Source organism: Myodes glareolus, chromosome 20 (genome assembly GCF_982192425.1).
Source record: "Myodes glareolus chromosome 20, mMyoGla1.1, whole genome shotgun sequence".
Classification (NCBI taxonomy): Eukaryota; Metazoa; Chordata; class Mammalia; order Rodentia; family Cricetidae; genus Myodes; species Myodes glareolus.
The window spans coordinates 6,100,880-6,113,263 of NC_142045.1; the positions used below are offsets into that span (position 1 = coordinate 6,100,880).

The 12,384-nt window shown below is 38.5% G+C and overlaps 1 protein-coding gene across 6 annotated transcripts in view; it reads right to left on the bottom strand.

Annotated features, from left to right (window-relative positions):
• Positions 1-12,384, bottom strand: part of Fbxw7 (F-box and WD repeat domain containing 7) — a 143,286-nt gene that overhangs the window by 17,825 nt on the left and 113,077 nt on the right. For 5 of the 6 annotated variants that reach the window (XM_087899432.1, XM_085682532.2, XM_048424444.3 and 2 more), the window contains 2 exons: positions 4,938-5,020; positions 1,871-2,012 (listed from right to left, as the gene is read on the bottom strand). In XM_087899432.1, the coding sequence (XP_087755558.1) occupies positions 1,871-2,012; positions 4,938-5,020 (225 nt within the window). Of the gene's footprint in view, positions 1-1,870; positions 2,013-4,937; positions 5,021-7,147; positions 7,581-12,384 lie in introns of those variants that run through there. The other variant, XM_048424445.3, reaches the window with a different exon arrangement.

Sequence of the window (12,384 nt, forward strand, 5' to 3'; positions counted from 1 at the left end):
CTAATCAGAGGTCAATATCTTCAATATCCCTTTAAGACTACATTCCTTGTGGCTGTAATTATCATGACATTTCCATATGTAAAATGTAACTTCCATTTCTTCAATCCCAAGATTCTTAAATTCAGTACTAGGCCATTTTGGGTTAGATAATTATTTGTTTTTTGGAAGTGATCCTTCATACTGCCTTTACCAGCTAGACACCCAGGGTCCTACCACTTCATCTATTCATTTAGGGAAAAATTAAACCCTGTTGTGGCACCAGGGCTGCCCTGGTTACAGTAGCTGCCCCAACCCACGTTGCTGGTGTTTTAGGAATCACCAGAAGGCACAAAACAATCTTAAACTCATCTAGAAGTATATCACTTCATGTTCGTTTTGAAGTTATAGAAGAAACACACACACACACACACACACACACACACACACACACACACACAGAGGAGGGGAGGAGGGAGGGAGAGAGAGAGCCTAAGCAAAATATTAGTATTTGTATAACAGAACTTCCTAAAAATTTGAAAATGACAAATGCTGTGGGACAATGGTCTTTTATCCTGTCACTTGTATTATTTTTAATAATATGCTGATTGGCCAGTAGCCAGGCAGGAAGTATAGGCGGGACAACACGGCAGGAAGTAGGGGCGGGGCAATGAGAATTCTGGGGAAGAGGGAAGTTTCAGTCTGCAGTGGTGACCCAGCCTCAAAGAAAGCAAGATGTGACTGCCTCACTGAAAAAAGTACCAAGCCACGTGGCTAGCACAGACAAGAATGATAGGCAAATGTAAGTTATACGAATTAGTTAATAAGAAGCCTGAGCTAATGGGCCAATAAGTTTATAATTAATGTAGACCTCTGTGTGATTTCTTTGGGACTTAACAACTGCAGGAACTGGGCAGGAAAGAAAACTCAGTCAACAGACAAAACCAGCATATGTTTTAAAATTATAGTTTCCTTATATACCTAACAATTCAAGCAGCCAGAGGTAGTAAAATGTGTTCATTTTATATTAGTATGGTGGCCAACATCAGATATGTTCATATTTTTATTAATATTGTCTGGAAGGAATTACTGAGGACTTCCTCTATAGCAGCTGCTTTGGTAAGCACTTGACTTAGTATATCGTTTATGGTAAGACAGTCTAACTAAAGTCACAAAAAACTATATGTGACTAATCTTCCCAGTAAATGTTCAAAGAATTTAAATTCTGGTAAAAGACAGCAAATGGAACTTGAGCAGATTAAAGCCAAATACAAGCAAGGCATTGAGAGAAGTCACCCAGCCATCTCTTCTAGGGACGTAGTGAAGGGTAAGTCACCTCTGGTGACTTGATGACAGTTCTTAAATTAATCTCAAATGCCTTATTTACAAGAAACATGTTCAGAAAACAAGAACATAGTCAGTGACATAAAAATTCAAAAATAAACAAAAAAAAGGCTTGTCTAAAAAGCAATGAGGATATATAAATACATACTAACACAAATAAGCACTGTACTTATTCTCAAAGATGCAGTCATATCACAGGCTTGCTATTTTAACTGTACACTTTGGGGACTCCCAGGATGCCTCCCTTTTTTGATGACCACGACCCTACCCAGTTCCAGAAATCTCCTATCATTCTCTCCCCAAAAAGCCTACACCTCTTAGCAGGTAACCTTTCCCCTGTCTACCTGGAAACCACTAACCTACTTTCTCTCTCTTTTTATTAATAAACACTTCACTTTACATCTGGCTTCTTTCATTTAATGCAGTGTTTCCAAGGCTCATAAATGGTACAGCACCAAACAGTACTCCGTTTTTTTAATGGCTGAATAGTTATGCACTCCTCCCCCACCCCCAGGCAACTGAGTGAAGCATTTCCAGTGTCCACAGTCACCTGAAACATCTTCAGCCACTCCTGGAGGCCGGTGGGTGGCTGGACAGACGTGATCCTGCGCCGCTGCTGCCCTTGCCCATTGGCAGCTCTTAGGTCCCCGAACGTTGTTGGTGTTGCTGAACATGGTACAAGCCCAGTGGTACTAAAAAAAAAGGAAAAGGTACAAGAGGAAGCAAAGACAGGTCTTATTAAGAACTGTGAACTCTGATTTCATCAGAATAACAATCTGGTATTCTTCCAACATCTCTACAGCAATGCCTTTTGCTGGCTATTCTCAGAGGGCAGGGACACACAAAGCCTACTTTGCTTTTTTCCTTTCCTCCTGTACCAGAGATGGTCTCACTGTGCAGTCAAGGTTAGCATCAAACTTACTCTGAGGCCCAGGTTAGCTTTAAACTCGTCTTGCTTCAAACTCTTAAATGCTAGAAATACAGGCATCTGCCACTTCTGGCTCTGTTTTACGATTATAATGAAAGTTTCCTCCCTACCATCATCTGGGCAAAGCTACTGGCAACCAACTAGAAGACTATGAAACTGTGTTACTAGTCTATGTAACATAGATGCAGTAGGGCTGTGAGGAAGTAAATGACCAAGCATAAAAACCAACAAACGTGGCCTGAGAAATACAGCCCCACTTCTAGGACAGTCTTCATTAAAGTCTACATTTTCTTTATAAAAAAGAATGTGAAAGTATTCGTGTTACCAATATTTTAGAGATTAAAAATGTTTTGAATTTCATTTCTTACACATAAGACCTTAAACTTGCCCTAGATGCAATAATATTATTTATAATATATATCTATTGCTAATTTTAAATTGTCACTTATTAAGCTGAGCCTAGGTATCTGGTAGTAGCCAGCCCTGATGAGAGCACAGCTTTTCAGAAGAAGTAGAGATCTTTCAGGTAAAATTAGATTAAACGAGATGGTTGAAAGATTCTTTTCCAATAAACTTTGAGATAATGAAAATAAAAATATAAATAATAAATTCAGAACTGAGTACATGGTTCTGATCTAGGTCTGAAACCGTATTACTCTGCTAGCTAACAGCAGGAGGAATATGGTCTCATACACTGGTGGTCTCAGATGGGGGCTTCTCTAAGCCAGCTCAACCATCTAAAGCAGGGTGGACATTGAGCATTTCTGCAGGCAGGTACTAAAAGGACAAGACCTGCCTGGGAAATTACATCTGTGAAAGAATCCTCTTAAGTCCAGAGAGCAGCCAGCTCACACCTGTTATCAGGGCACTAGATGAGGGGGCAGGAGGGCTGTCCTGCGTGTGAGGTAAGCCCAGGCCACACAGAGTGAGCTCCAGGCCAGACTGGGCTACAGTGAGTGCTTAAAAAAATTACATATTTATATCCAAAGAGCACATATAAACTGTACCATAACAACTGATTATCAACATCTGACAAACTGCTAAAAAAGCAACTCTTTAATTTTTTTTAAATGGCATCAAAATCACTGTTTTACAGAGATCTTCATGCCTGCACCTTTGAATCTTTGAATATTTATTTAAGACAATCTGTAATAGTCAACAAGTAAGTCAATCCTTTCTTCTTTTCTAATTCAAAACCAAATTCAGTTTTTCTCTTCTCCTAAATAAAACATGATTTATTAATAGTTTAAATTTCCTAAGGGGGGGACAAAAATAGAAAATGAGTTTCATCTTATTACCTGTCAAAACCTGTCCAAAGCATTACTTAATATCACACATATATGCTAGTGACCGACAAGATGGCCCCAAAGACATGAAAAGAAATATGTATTTGTATATAGTATGATTCCTTATTAAAAGGCAGTTGCTTTCTCGACACAAAAAGCAACTAAAATGTTATGAAAATATGTTCTGTACCACAAATTCCATTCTAAAATAACTGAACATTTAATATTTTTGCCTCAGTATTAACAGAAGACCAAAATGACGTGGATGGACTAAAATCTATAGATTAAAAAATTACATTTACAATTAGTTTAACATCAAGCTCAACTCTCTCATCTGAGAAACATATTGTCAGGGTTAGAAGGAGAAGCGAAACGTTTCCCTCTGGTGGAGGTGCCCACGCAGTGAGACTGTCATGGCAGAGAGGATGGGAAGAGCTGCTCTGGAGCAGGAGCTCTCTTCCCTCTTCTCTCCGCGTTCTCTAGGTAGTATGGCTGCTTCATTCTGCAGAGGAGCACTGAAGAAATTTCCTCAACTGAATGAAATAAAAAACCGGTAAGGAGGGGTGCAGTCTATAATGTCTTAGAGAACCTTGTATCGAGGCAATGCTAATTTTATTCTACTTTACAGAATAAAAATAATTAAATCAAAATGCTTTAAGAAAGAAAGATCATAACCATGATGTCCTCAGAATGCCTATTGTTCACTCTGACCAGTTTTTTTTTAAAAAAAAAAAAAAACAAAGTGACAGTTATACAAGAGGGGGAGGGGACCACAAAGGCTCTTAAGATACTTTTGTTATTTAAATTTTAAAACACAGCATTTCAAAGCCATTTTTAATTGGCTGGGAAATGAGATATTGTGCTTAAGTTAGCCTAATTAGCGTGAGAGTGGGCAAAGTTTTATACTGATGCAAAATCCAAAAATGATGGAGTGAAGCAGGAAACAAGACTACAATTGTGTCTAGTTGTTATGGAAACTATTCTACAAGAGTAGAAATGTATGTGCTACAACATAAAGCCCATCAGGTCAATACATGGGGATTTCTAACACTCATTCCATGCAGTAAGACTAAGTTTAAAACTGGGAGATTTACCTCACTTCTAACAAATTTATCTCCGATTTGGTATATGTAAGTATCTACCCTAGAACAGCAAGCAGTTGCTATAGTAACTAGACATTTGCTGGCATTCAGATCTCAGGGTTTACTGTTTAGGAGTCCTGCATGTGCCTCCCCTGTGAGTCCCTTAGTAAGGAGCAACATGGACAGTGCTAGCCCTTCTGCCCGGATTCAGACTGACACCCTTCCCATCTCTGTAACATCGGCAACACTGAATACAGCAGCATTGTTATTCTGCAAACACAATTCAATGCCCCCCCCATCTACCCCTCTATTTAACGTTACCTGGTGTAATCTGAGACTTTGCATGGTTTCTTTCCCAAAGAAAAGGAACGGACCTCAGAACCATGGTCCAACTTTCTTTTCATCTATAAGGTAAAACAGATAAGTTTTTTTTTTTAATTTACCCAGTCCATTATCAGATGAATTTGCATGCTAATATTAAAAGTTGTTAAATTTCCATGTGCCTACAATGGTAGGTTAAATGGAAAATCTATTACATAGTTTGTCCTATTTGCTTCGCTCTTACAGACTGGAGAGGCAATGCTCCCTTAGTATTCTGTTGGGGTGAACTGTATATGGTGATTTAGAAACTAATATTCATCATATCTTTAAATAATTACATATTTTTCAGTTAAATAACAAGAAAAATTTATTAGTACTCACAGAAAAGAACCATATTTAACATGTCTTTCTTTCTAATCTTCATATTTCTTGAAAAATATTATAAGATAAAAAATTAAATTAAAAATTTCAAACCAGAAATATGGATAACTGAACTTTAAACATTTATATCATTATAAAAAGGTAGAGAGCACTGTAAATAAACTAATCTTGGACAGTGATTCTAATACAGAAGAAAGCAATTGGTGTGGAAACAGAGACAGCTAAAAGAGTGAGTCCTAGCGGCAGAGACTCTGCATCTCCTACGGTGAAGCTGAAGGGAAAGTCATCAGCAGCTACTTGGGTCCAAATACTCTTAAGAGAGTGAGCTACGTCTGAGACATATAGATATATGATATATACGACATGTCCAACGTGTACATCCTAAGGGCTCTCACTATGCCATGGGATGCTGGCAATTCATTCAATGTTAATATTGAAATATTTATTTCTGTGTTTCACTATCAATTAATGTAGGCCATTGGAGTATATGTTTACTTCCAAACTAGAAAATAAGATTCGTTAAGGTTCAACTTTTTCTTTTTCAACAGCCTCTCTTGGATCTGCACGTACTCACTAGTTACTGTTATTGCATGCTGTGGGGAGATAGCCATCTGCACTTTTACACCAAGTGGACCCCTACTTGGCAGCAGCCTCACACCGGAACACAGGAACACAGAACACACACGGCACACACTACAGGACGCAGGCCCTGAGATGGGGCAACAAGGACTCTTATCGCCATGCAGGAAGTCCGGTCAGCACTGCATGGGTTTCAGCTGCGAACGTTCCAGAAGCTTATGCACAATTTATACCTTAGCTCATGAGATACCTACTGGGGGAAAATGGTCTGCTCTCCTCCCTCTGAAGTTTCTATACTCATATCGTTTTAAAGACAATCCTCTCCAAAATATATTACTTCTTTCTCTTTGCAAATAATTTTATTAAAAACAAACATAAATAATAAAAACACTGTAATACATGGGTAGCCATGTGCTTCCATGTGTGCAATTCACAGACATGCACATGTATACAAATGAACCCATTGCATGGAACTTGCTAACTTTCACAGATGTCTTTCATGATCATTATGAGAATCTCTGATACTCATTTGAATTAAGTCAGCAATGCTGGCTTTCAGAACTTCCCAGAATGTCTTGTAAATACACTGGTACAAATGCCATCTGCCACTAAAAGCAAACTTTATTTCCATCTTATAATCTTTCAGGGAATAAAAATACTTAAAAAATAAAGCAAGGAAATCACTGAGAAGGGGGTTTTACGTTAAATTATTTTATAAAACAAAGCACCTTCTGAATGACTATAAAAGCCTTTTAAATACTGTACTGCTAACTGAAAATACCGACTTCATAACCAAAAATTAATTGGGTAGTTATTTAAGGTACCACAAGTAGTACAATCTCCTCAAATATGAACCCCGCACATTGCAGTGACTACACTTTAAGAGTTAACTAATGAACACATATGTATGTCTATGATACAGGAAAACTGAACAGAAAGGTTCACGGAAAGCCAAGTGAGGCTGAGTATTTCCAGGTCAGCATTTAACAGAGCCACATTTCTGAAGTCTGGATACATTTTCAGTGAAAAATTCTCAGATGGAAACATACATTTTATTTTAAATCTTCTCCCAGCTCACGCTGTCGTTCCATAGTTGCTTACAACATTCATGAAATAAAACAGAATACCAGACATCCAGCCACCCACCAAAATTAGAGGATACTGCAGCCATCTCTGATGATACAGATTTTCCTTCTCAGGCAGGCACACACACACAACCACACAGCACAGGAAGAAAACAGCTTACTTACTTTGTAAAAAATCATTTTTAATGTGCCGTAGAAACCCATATTTTCTGTATTTTTCCCCTTCAGGGATTCCGTGCCCCCGTGTGTCCGGCTACTTGGCAGTCTCTGACAATATAGCCCCTTTTCAGGTAGGTATGTCACAGATTCTAACGTGGACATGCTCAGGCACGCCAGAAGAGGAAGATTAGGCAGCGGAACCGGCAGCAAAACTCCCCAGCACCAGCAGACGCAGCTCAGAACCAGAACGCTGCTCGGGACGCACACACGCATGCAGCTCCACTGAGAACTCGGAGAATAATGAGCGAGAACCCACAAGATTATTGGAGGAGACTATGCCCTGTCAAAGCCTTGACTGAACAGATTCCTCCCTCAGCAGCAGAGGGATCAGATTACATCTTCCCTTGAACACGGAATGGTGCAGTCCAGGGTTCAGCAATGCAGACTGCACATCAATTATACGGCGACTGCTCCGGGGAGCCCGTAAGCACACAGCGCACTGAACAGAGGGCGGACGTGGGCAGCAGAGACCGCCCCCACACCACAGCCCCTCTCCCCTTCCAAACTTTCAGGAGATTATTTTTGTGTTCTGTAAAACCCACATTTTTGACGAGTTTTAAATAGCACTCAGCATTACCACAAATAAGTCCTTCCAGAAACATTTTGAAAATGAAATGTATTTGGGTACCCCCGCCCCCCAGCAAAGCAGGCTATTTCATTAACTGCCTGTCACCCCACTGTCCAGTCTGGGCAGAGGCTGTTCAGGCTCTTCATGCAGCTTGGACAGTATTGATTGGGCAATTTCAAAGGGAGAAATTAAATATTCTTGGGGGAACTGCCAATAAAGTAAATCAGTTTAGAACATATAGTTTTGGTTTTTAAAAAAACAGGAATTATGTAATGTACAATATATTTCAACTGGTATGCCTCATATTAAGATTTAATGAAAATATTTCTTATTCTTTACCATTACATTCTTTTAAAATACAGCTTCCAAGATAATCACCAGTGATTCTGAGGGACCAGGAGGTCTAATGATAAGCCAGTTCTAACTAAGGTAGAACGCTTGTCGGAAGGTTACTTTCTCCAATGTGAGCAAAAGCTGTGCTCCGTGCTCTCTGGGGAACCTCCTGACACTCGCCTAGCCTGGGTCTACAGAAGGTAGGGACTTTATATCAAGACAGACTCTGACAGTGCACATCGCTTAACACTGAAAGGGAATTTTATGCAATAATAAAGAAACTAAGTTTGCCTAAAGGCAACATTTTTCTTATAATGATTATTGTACGAATTTATGTATTCATCTTGCAACCTGCTACACAACTGCCCTTGGAGGCGGAGATAAGGCTCCTTGGATAACAAGAACCTATTATCAAGTGCCTAGCTAATTAACTCCTACCCTCCCCACTAATGTTATTATAAGTAAGCTATGTGCCTATAGTTATTTAAAGTACTTAGGGTTTTTTTTTTTTCAGAAAAAAATAAACCAACCCACAATTTGAGCACTGTCTAATAGTTCTGCATAGTGATAGGATATTGTATGAAATATCAACTTTACAAATGTTTACCATTAGAATTAAGGCATTCAATGTAAGAAAGTAAGATAATATAAATCTCATGAAGATGCGCATCTTCTCCTAGAAATGATGTCTGCTGTCTGCTATCTTCTCAAACACTTACCTAGTTCTTCCATCATTCCCCTGTCAGACACAGCGTGTGCACAAATACTCAACAAAAGTTAGTTTTCCTAGCAATCAATTCCTTCTCTTCAAAGAGAAATTCTTTAAAACTGAAATCTCTTACTATGAGGGAAAAATCCAATAATTAGGAAGATACACAGAACTTTACTATCTAGTTGCCTCATACTTAGGAGGGAAAAAAAGCCCAGCAAATATGACTATTTGTTTGTTTCCACGCTCCCAGAGAAAATGAATGACTTGCTGGAATCTCCTGTCGGGATTACCAGCTTGTCTTGGGTCACCTTAGTGGAACCAGGGATAGGACGGGCTTGTGACCCCTTCAGTGTCAGCTCAAACTACGGCCTACCTCCACCTGAACTAACCTTTTCCAAGTTCTGAGATAAGAACAGAGATGAGCTTTCATTAGTAAAATGGAACCCTGTCTCAAATGTTTGCCATTGAATCTATGTAGTCAAAGCAATGCCCTCATGGTCACACAGCTGCTATGAAGTTATTAAGAGAACTTGCTCACAAATGTTTGTCAAAACAACACAGTGGGAAGGCTATCCTTCCCCCATTCCCTTCATCTATCAAGGTTCTCACTTGGGAAAGACTTCTACTAACTTATCCCTTTGTGAAGAATATGTACGGTTATAATTGCTAATGATAACCAATTTACCAAGTATTTAAACATTTCCTCCAATACTTAATTTATAATGCTAATTTAATTGACAAGTGAAACTAGTTTATCAATTTTCTAATCAGATCTCAAAGTAACAAAGTATAAATTTTCCAACATCTTTTTAAGTTCTTTCAGTGAAAATCATGCTATGTCTTTCACCAGAATCTATCACTCAGGACCACTGTAAAGGAAATGAACCACACAGTCTGGTTTCTGGTTGTCTTGGCTTAAATCCTGATGGTCTCAAGCATTACTCTTACTTGGCTGTTTTAGTAATAAGTTTTTAGAAGTCCTTTGTTTCTATCAATATTACACCTGGGTAGACAGAAACATTATAACTTTAATCTACGATCTATGTAATTCTAAGCTTATTTTGTATTTTATGCCTTACATTAAGTAGTAAGTTCATCAAAAAAAGATTAGCCAGAGAGCTACTACTATAGATAAGGAAATACTAATAGGAGCTGAACAAAATTTTAGAATATCAACACATTAAATATGTTTTCATTACAACAAAGCAAATTTTCATGTAATTTCACCTAGGCAATAATTTTTGCATTCTTTAGAAATATTTCTTGTGCTAAGAAACTTCAAGCATCACTTCAACTCTATTAGCAATGTAAACAACTTTTGAGTTGGCTGTAACAAAGGTAGGCCAGTAGTAACCCCTGAAACAAACAGCACAGAGATACAGGCTTTGTCCCAGAGCCCAAGCCTAGGGAGATAATGTTTGTAGGACAGCTAACCCATGCTAGTCCATGCGAAGGTGCTCTTCCTGAGCAAATGGCTGGAATCACTGAGTTTGGTAAAGTAAGTTAGGGTTATACACAGAAACAAACAAAGTCTATGTACAGTGAGAAAAAAAAAACAGTCTTCTGTGCATGATGCAAGTGAAGTATGCAGTGTCAGCAAAAGAAAGAATTAGTACTACCTCCTAGCCTTGACCTCCAGGCTCCTGACTCCCCTCACAGTACGGTACTAACCAGTCCTGGTACTACCTCCTAGCCTTGACCTTCAGGCTCCTGACTTCCCTCACAGTACGGTACTAACCAGTCCTAGTACTACCTCCTAGCCTTGACCTTCAGGCTCCTGGTTCCCTCACAGAACGGTACTAACCAGTCCTAGTACTACCTCCTAGCCTTGACCTTCAGGCTCCTGACTCCCTCACAGTACGGTACTAGCCAGTCCTGGTACTGCTTCTGCCACAGCTCAGGGGTGTTATTTCTGTACACCTTCATTTCTACTAATTGCTCCTTGAAGGTTTTTATTTTACTCAAGTTTGTTTGAAGGACATCCAGAAAAACTTTTATGTATCAAATAACAGTTGTAAATATTGGCCATATAAGTAAGACACAGCAACCATAGCATAACTTAGTAAAGACACGTATGTATGTATATATATAGTATGTTTCTTAATACTTATTATACTTAGTATTTACAAGTTTATTGTAATATAACTAGTTGGTTGTACCATGAGCACTATTTTCTTCGTTATCTTGCTAACATTTAAAAATACATTTCTGCCCTATAACAGTAAGAGGATGTGTCTGTATTTTGATGCCACTGATTCTGTTTTCTGGGAAGGAACAGGAAACTACCTACCACAGTTAGCTATCTTGCCCCAGCACAGACTTTAGATCAGAGATAGTCTAAATTTTCTACATCAAAGAAAGGAATTCCAAGCATGTTGAGGCTGTAACAAAAATTCTGAATCTTTACCAACTCACTGCCACTAACATTAACTTTCTGGGATGCAAGTTCATGCTGAAGACTCCCAAGGTCTGCGTGTGTGCTACTGCAGTTCAGTAGGACACGGGCTTCCAGTGGGTCATGCATAGGATAGTATATAATTTAAGACTTTCTCTTCTATGTATAATAAATTAAGAAGGTACAAGGCGCGCGCGCACACACACACACAGACAGAGAGAGAGAGAGAGAGACACAGAGAAAGAGAGAGAGAGAGAGAGAGAGAGAACTCTTAGAATCCACAATAGAATTAGTTCCAAAAATCGAAAAATCTAGTTTTTGAAACTTGCTTTTTTTAAAAAAAAATAAAGATTTTATTTATTTATTATGTATGCACTGTTCTGGTTGCATGTGTGCCTACAAGCCAGAAGAAAGCACCAGATCTCATTATGGATGGTTGTGAGCCACCATGTGGTTGCTGGGAATTGAACTCACAATCTCTAGAAGAGCAGCTAGTGTTCTTAAGCACTGAGTCACCTCTCCAGCCCTGAAACTATTTTCCAACTAAACCAACACTATAATATTAATGTATAACTAAAAATTGTCACTATTAAACAGTATAATATATAACTTAAAATAAAACTGAAAAATTTACACAATGAAGATTTTATAACATATTAAAGTTGTAAACATAGTAAATCAAACTGTAAATGAACATAAAGTTTAGACTTTAAAAGTTTTATTTAACTAAGTATAACTGTGAAAGTAGTACTTTCTTTCTTTTTTCCTTTAAGTTCAAGCTATTTAATGTCCTCTTTACAAAGGCCCAGCCCCTGGTAACTCACACAAGCAATCACAAAGCATTACAGAGACGGCAACACATGTGTGCATGTACAAAAACCTAAGTGCATAAACGTCCACACATACAGAACGTGCACAAAGAGAAAATTAAGAGTTCCATTTAGCACAATCACAGAAGAAAGTAATAAAGGCAGAAGTTTTACTTACTTTCCTAGAGTTTACATTTCTGTGGAACTGCCAGGGACTTAAGTCTAGGGGCAAACATCTCAGTTTCTCCTTCTCACCCATACTTCAGATAAAAACAGAATATCAGTGTCTTAAATCTGTACAGAAGTAGGTATTTTCCCTCAAACTTTTAGTGTAAACCTATTCTTACAGTAATATTTTCAGTGAAG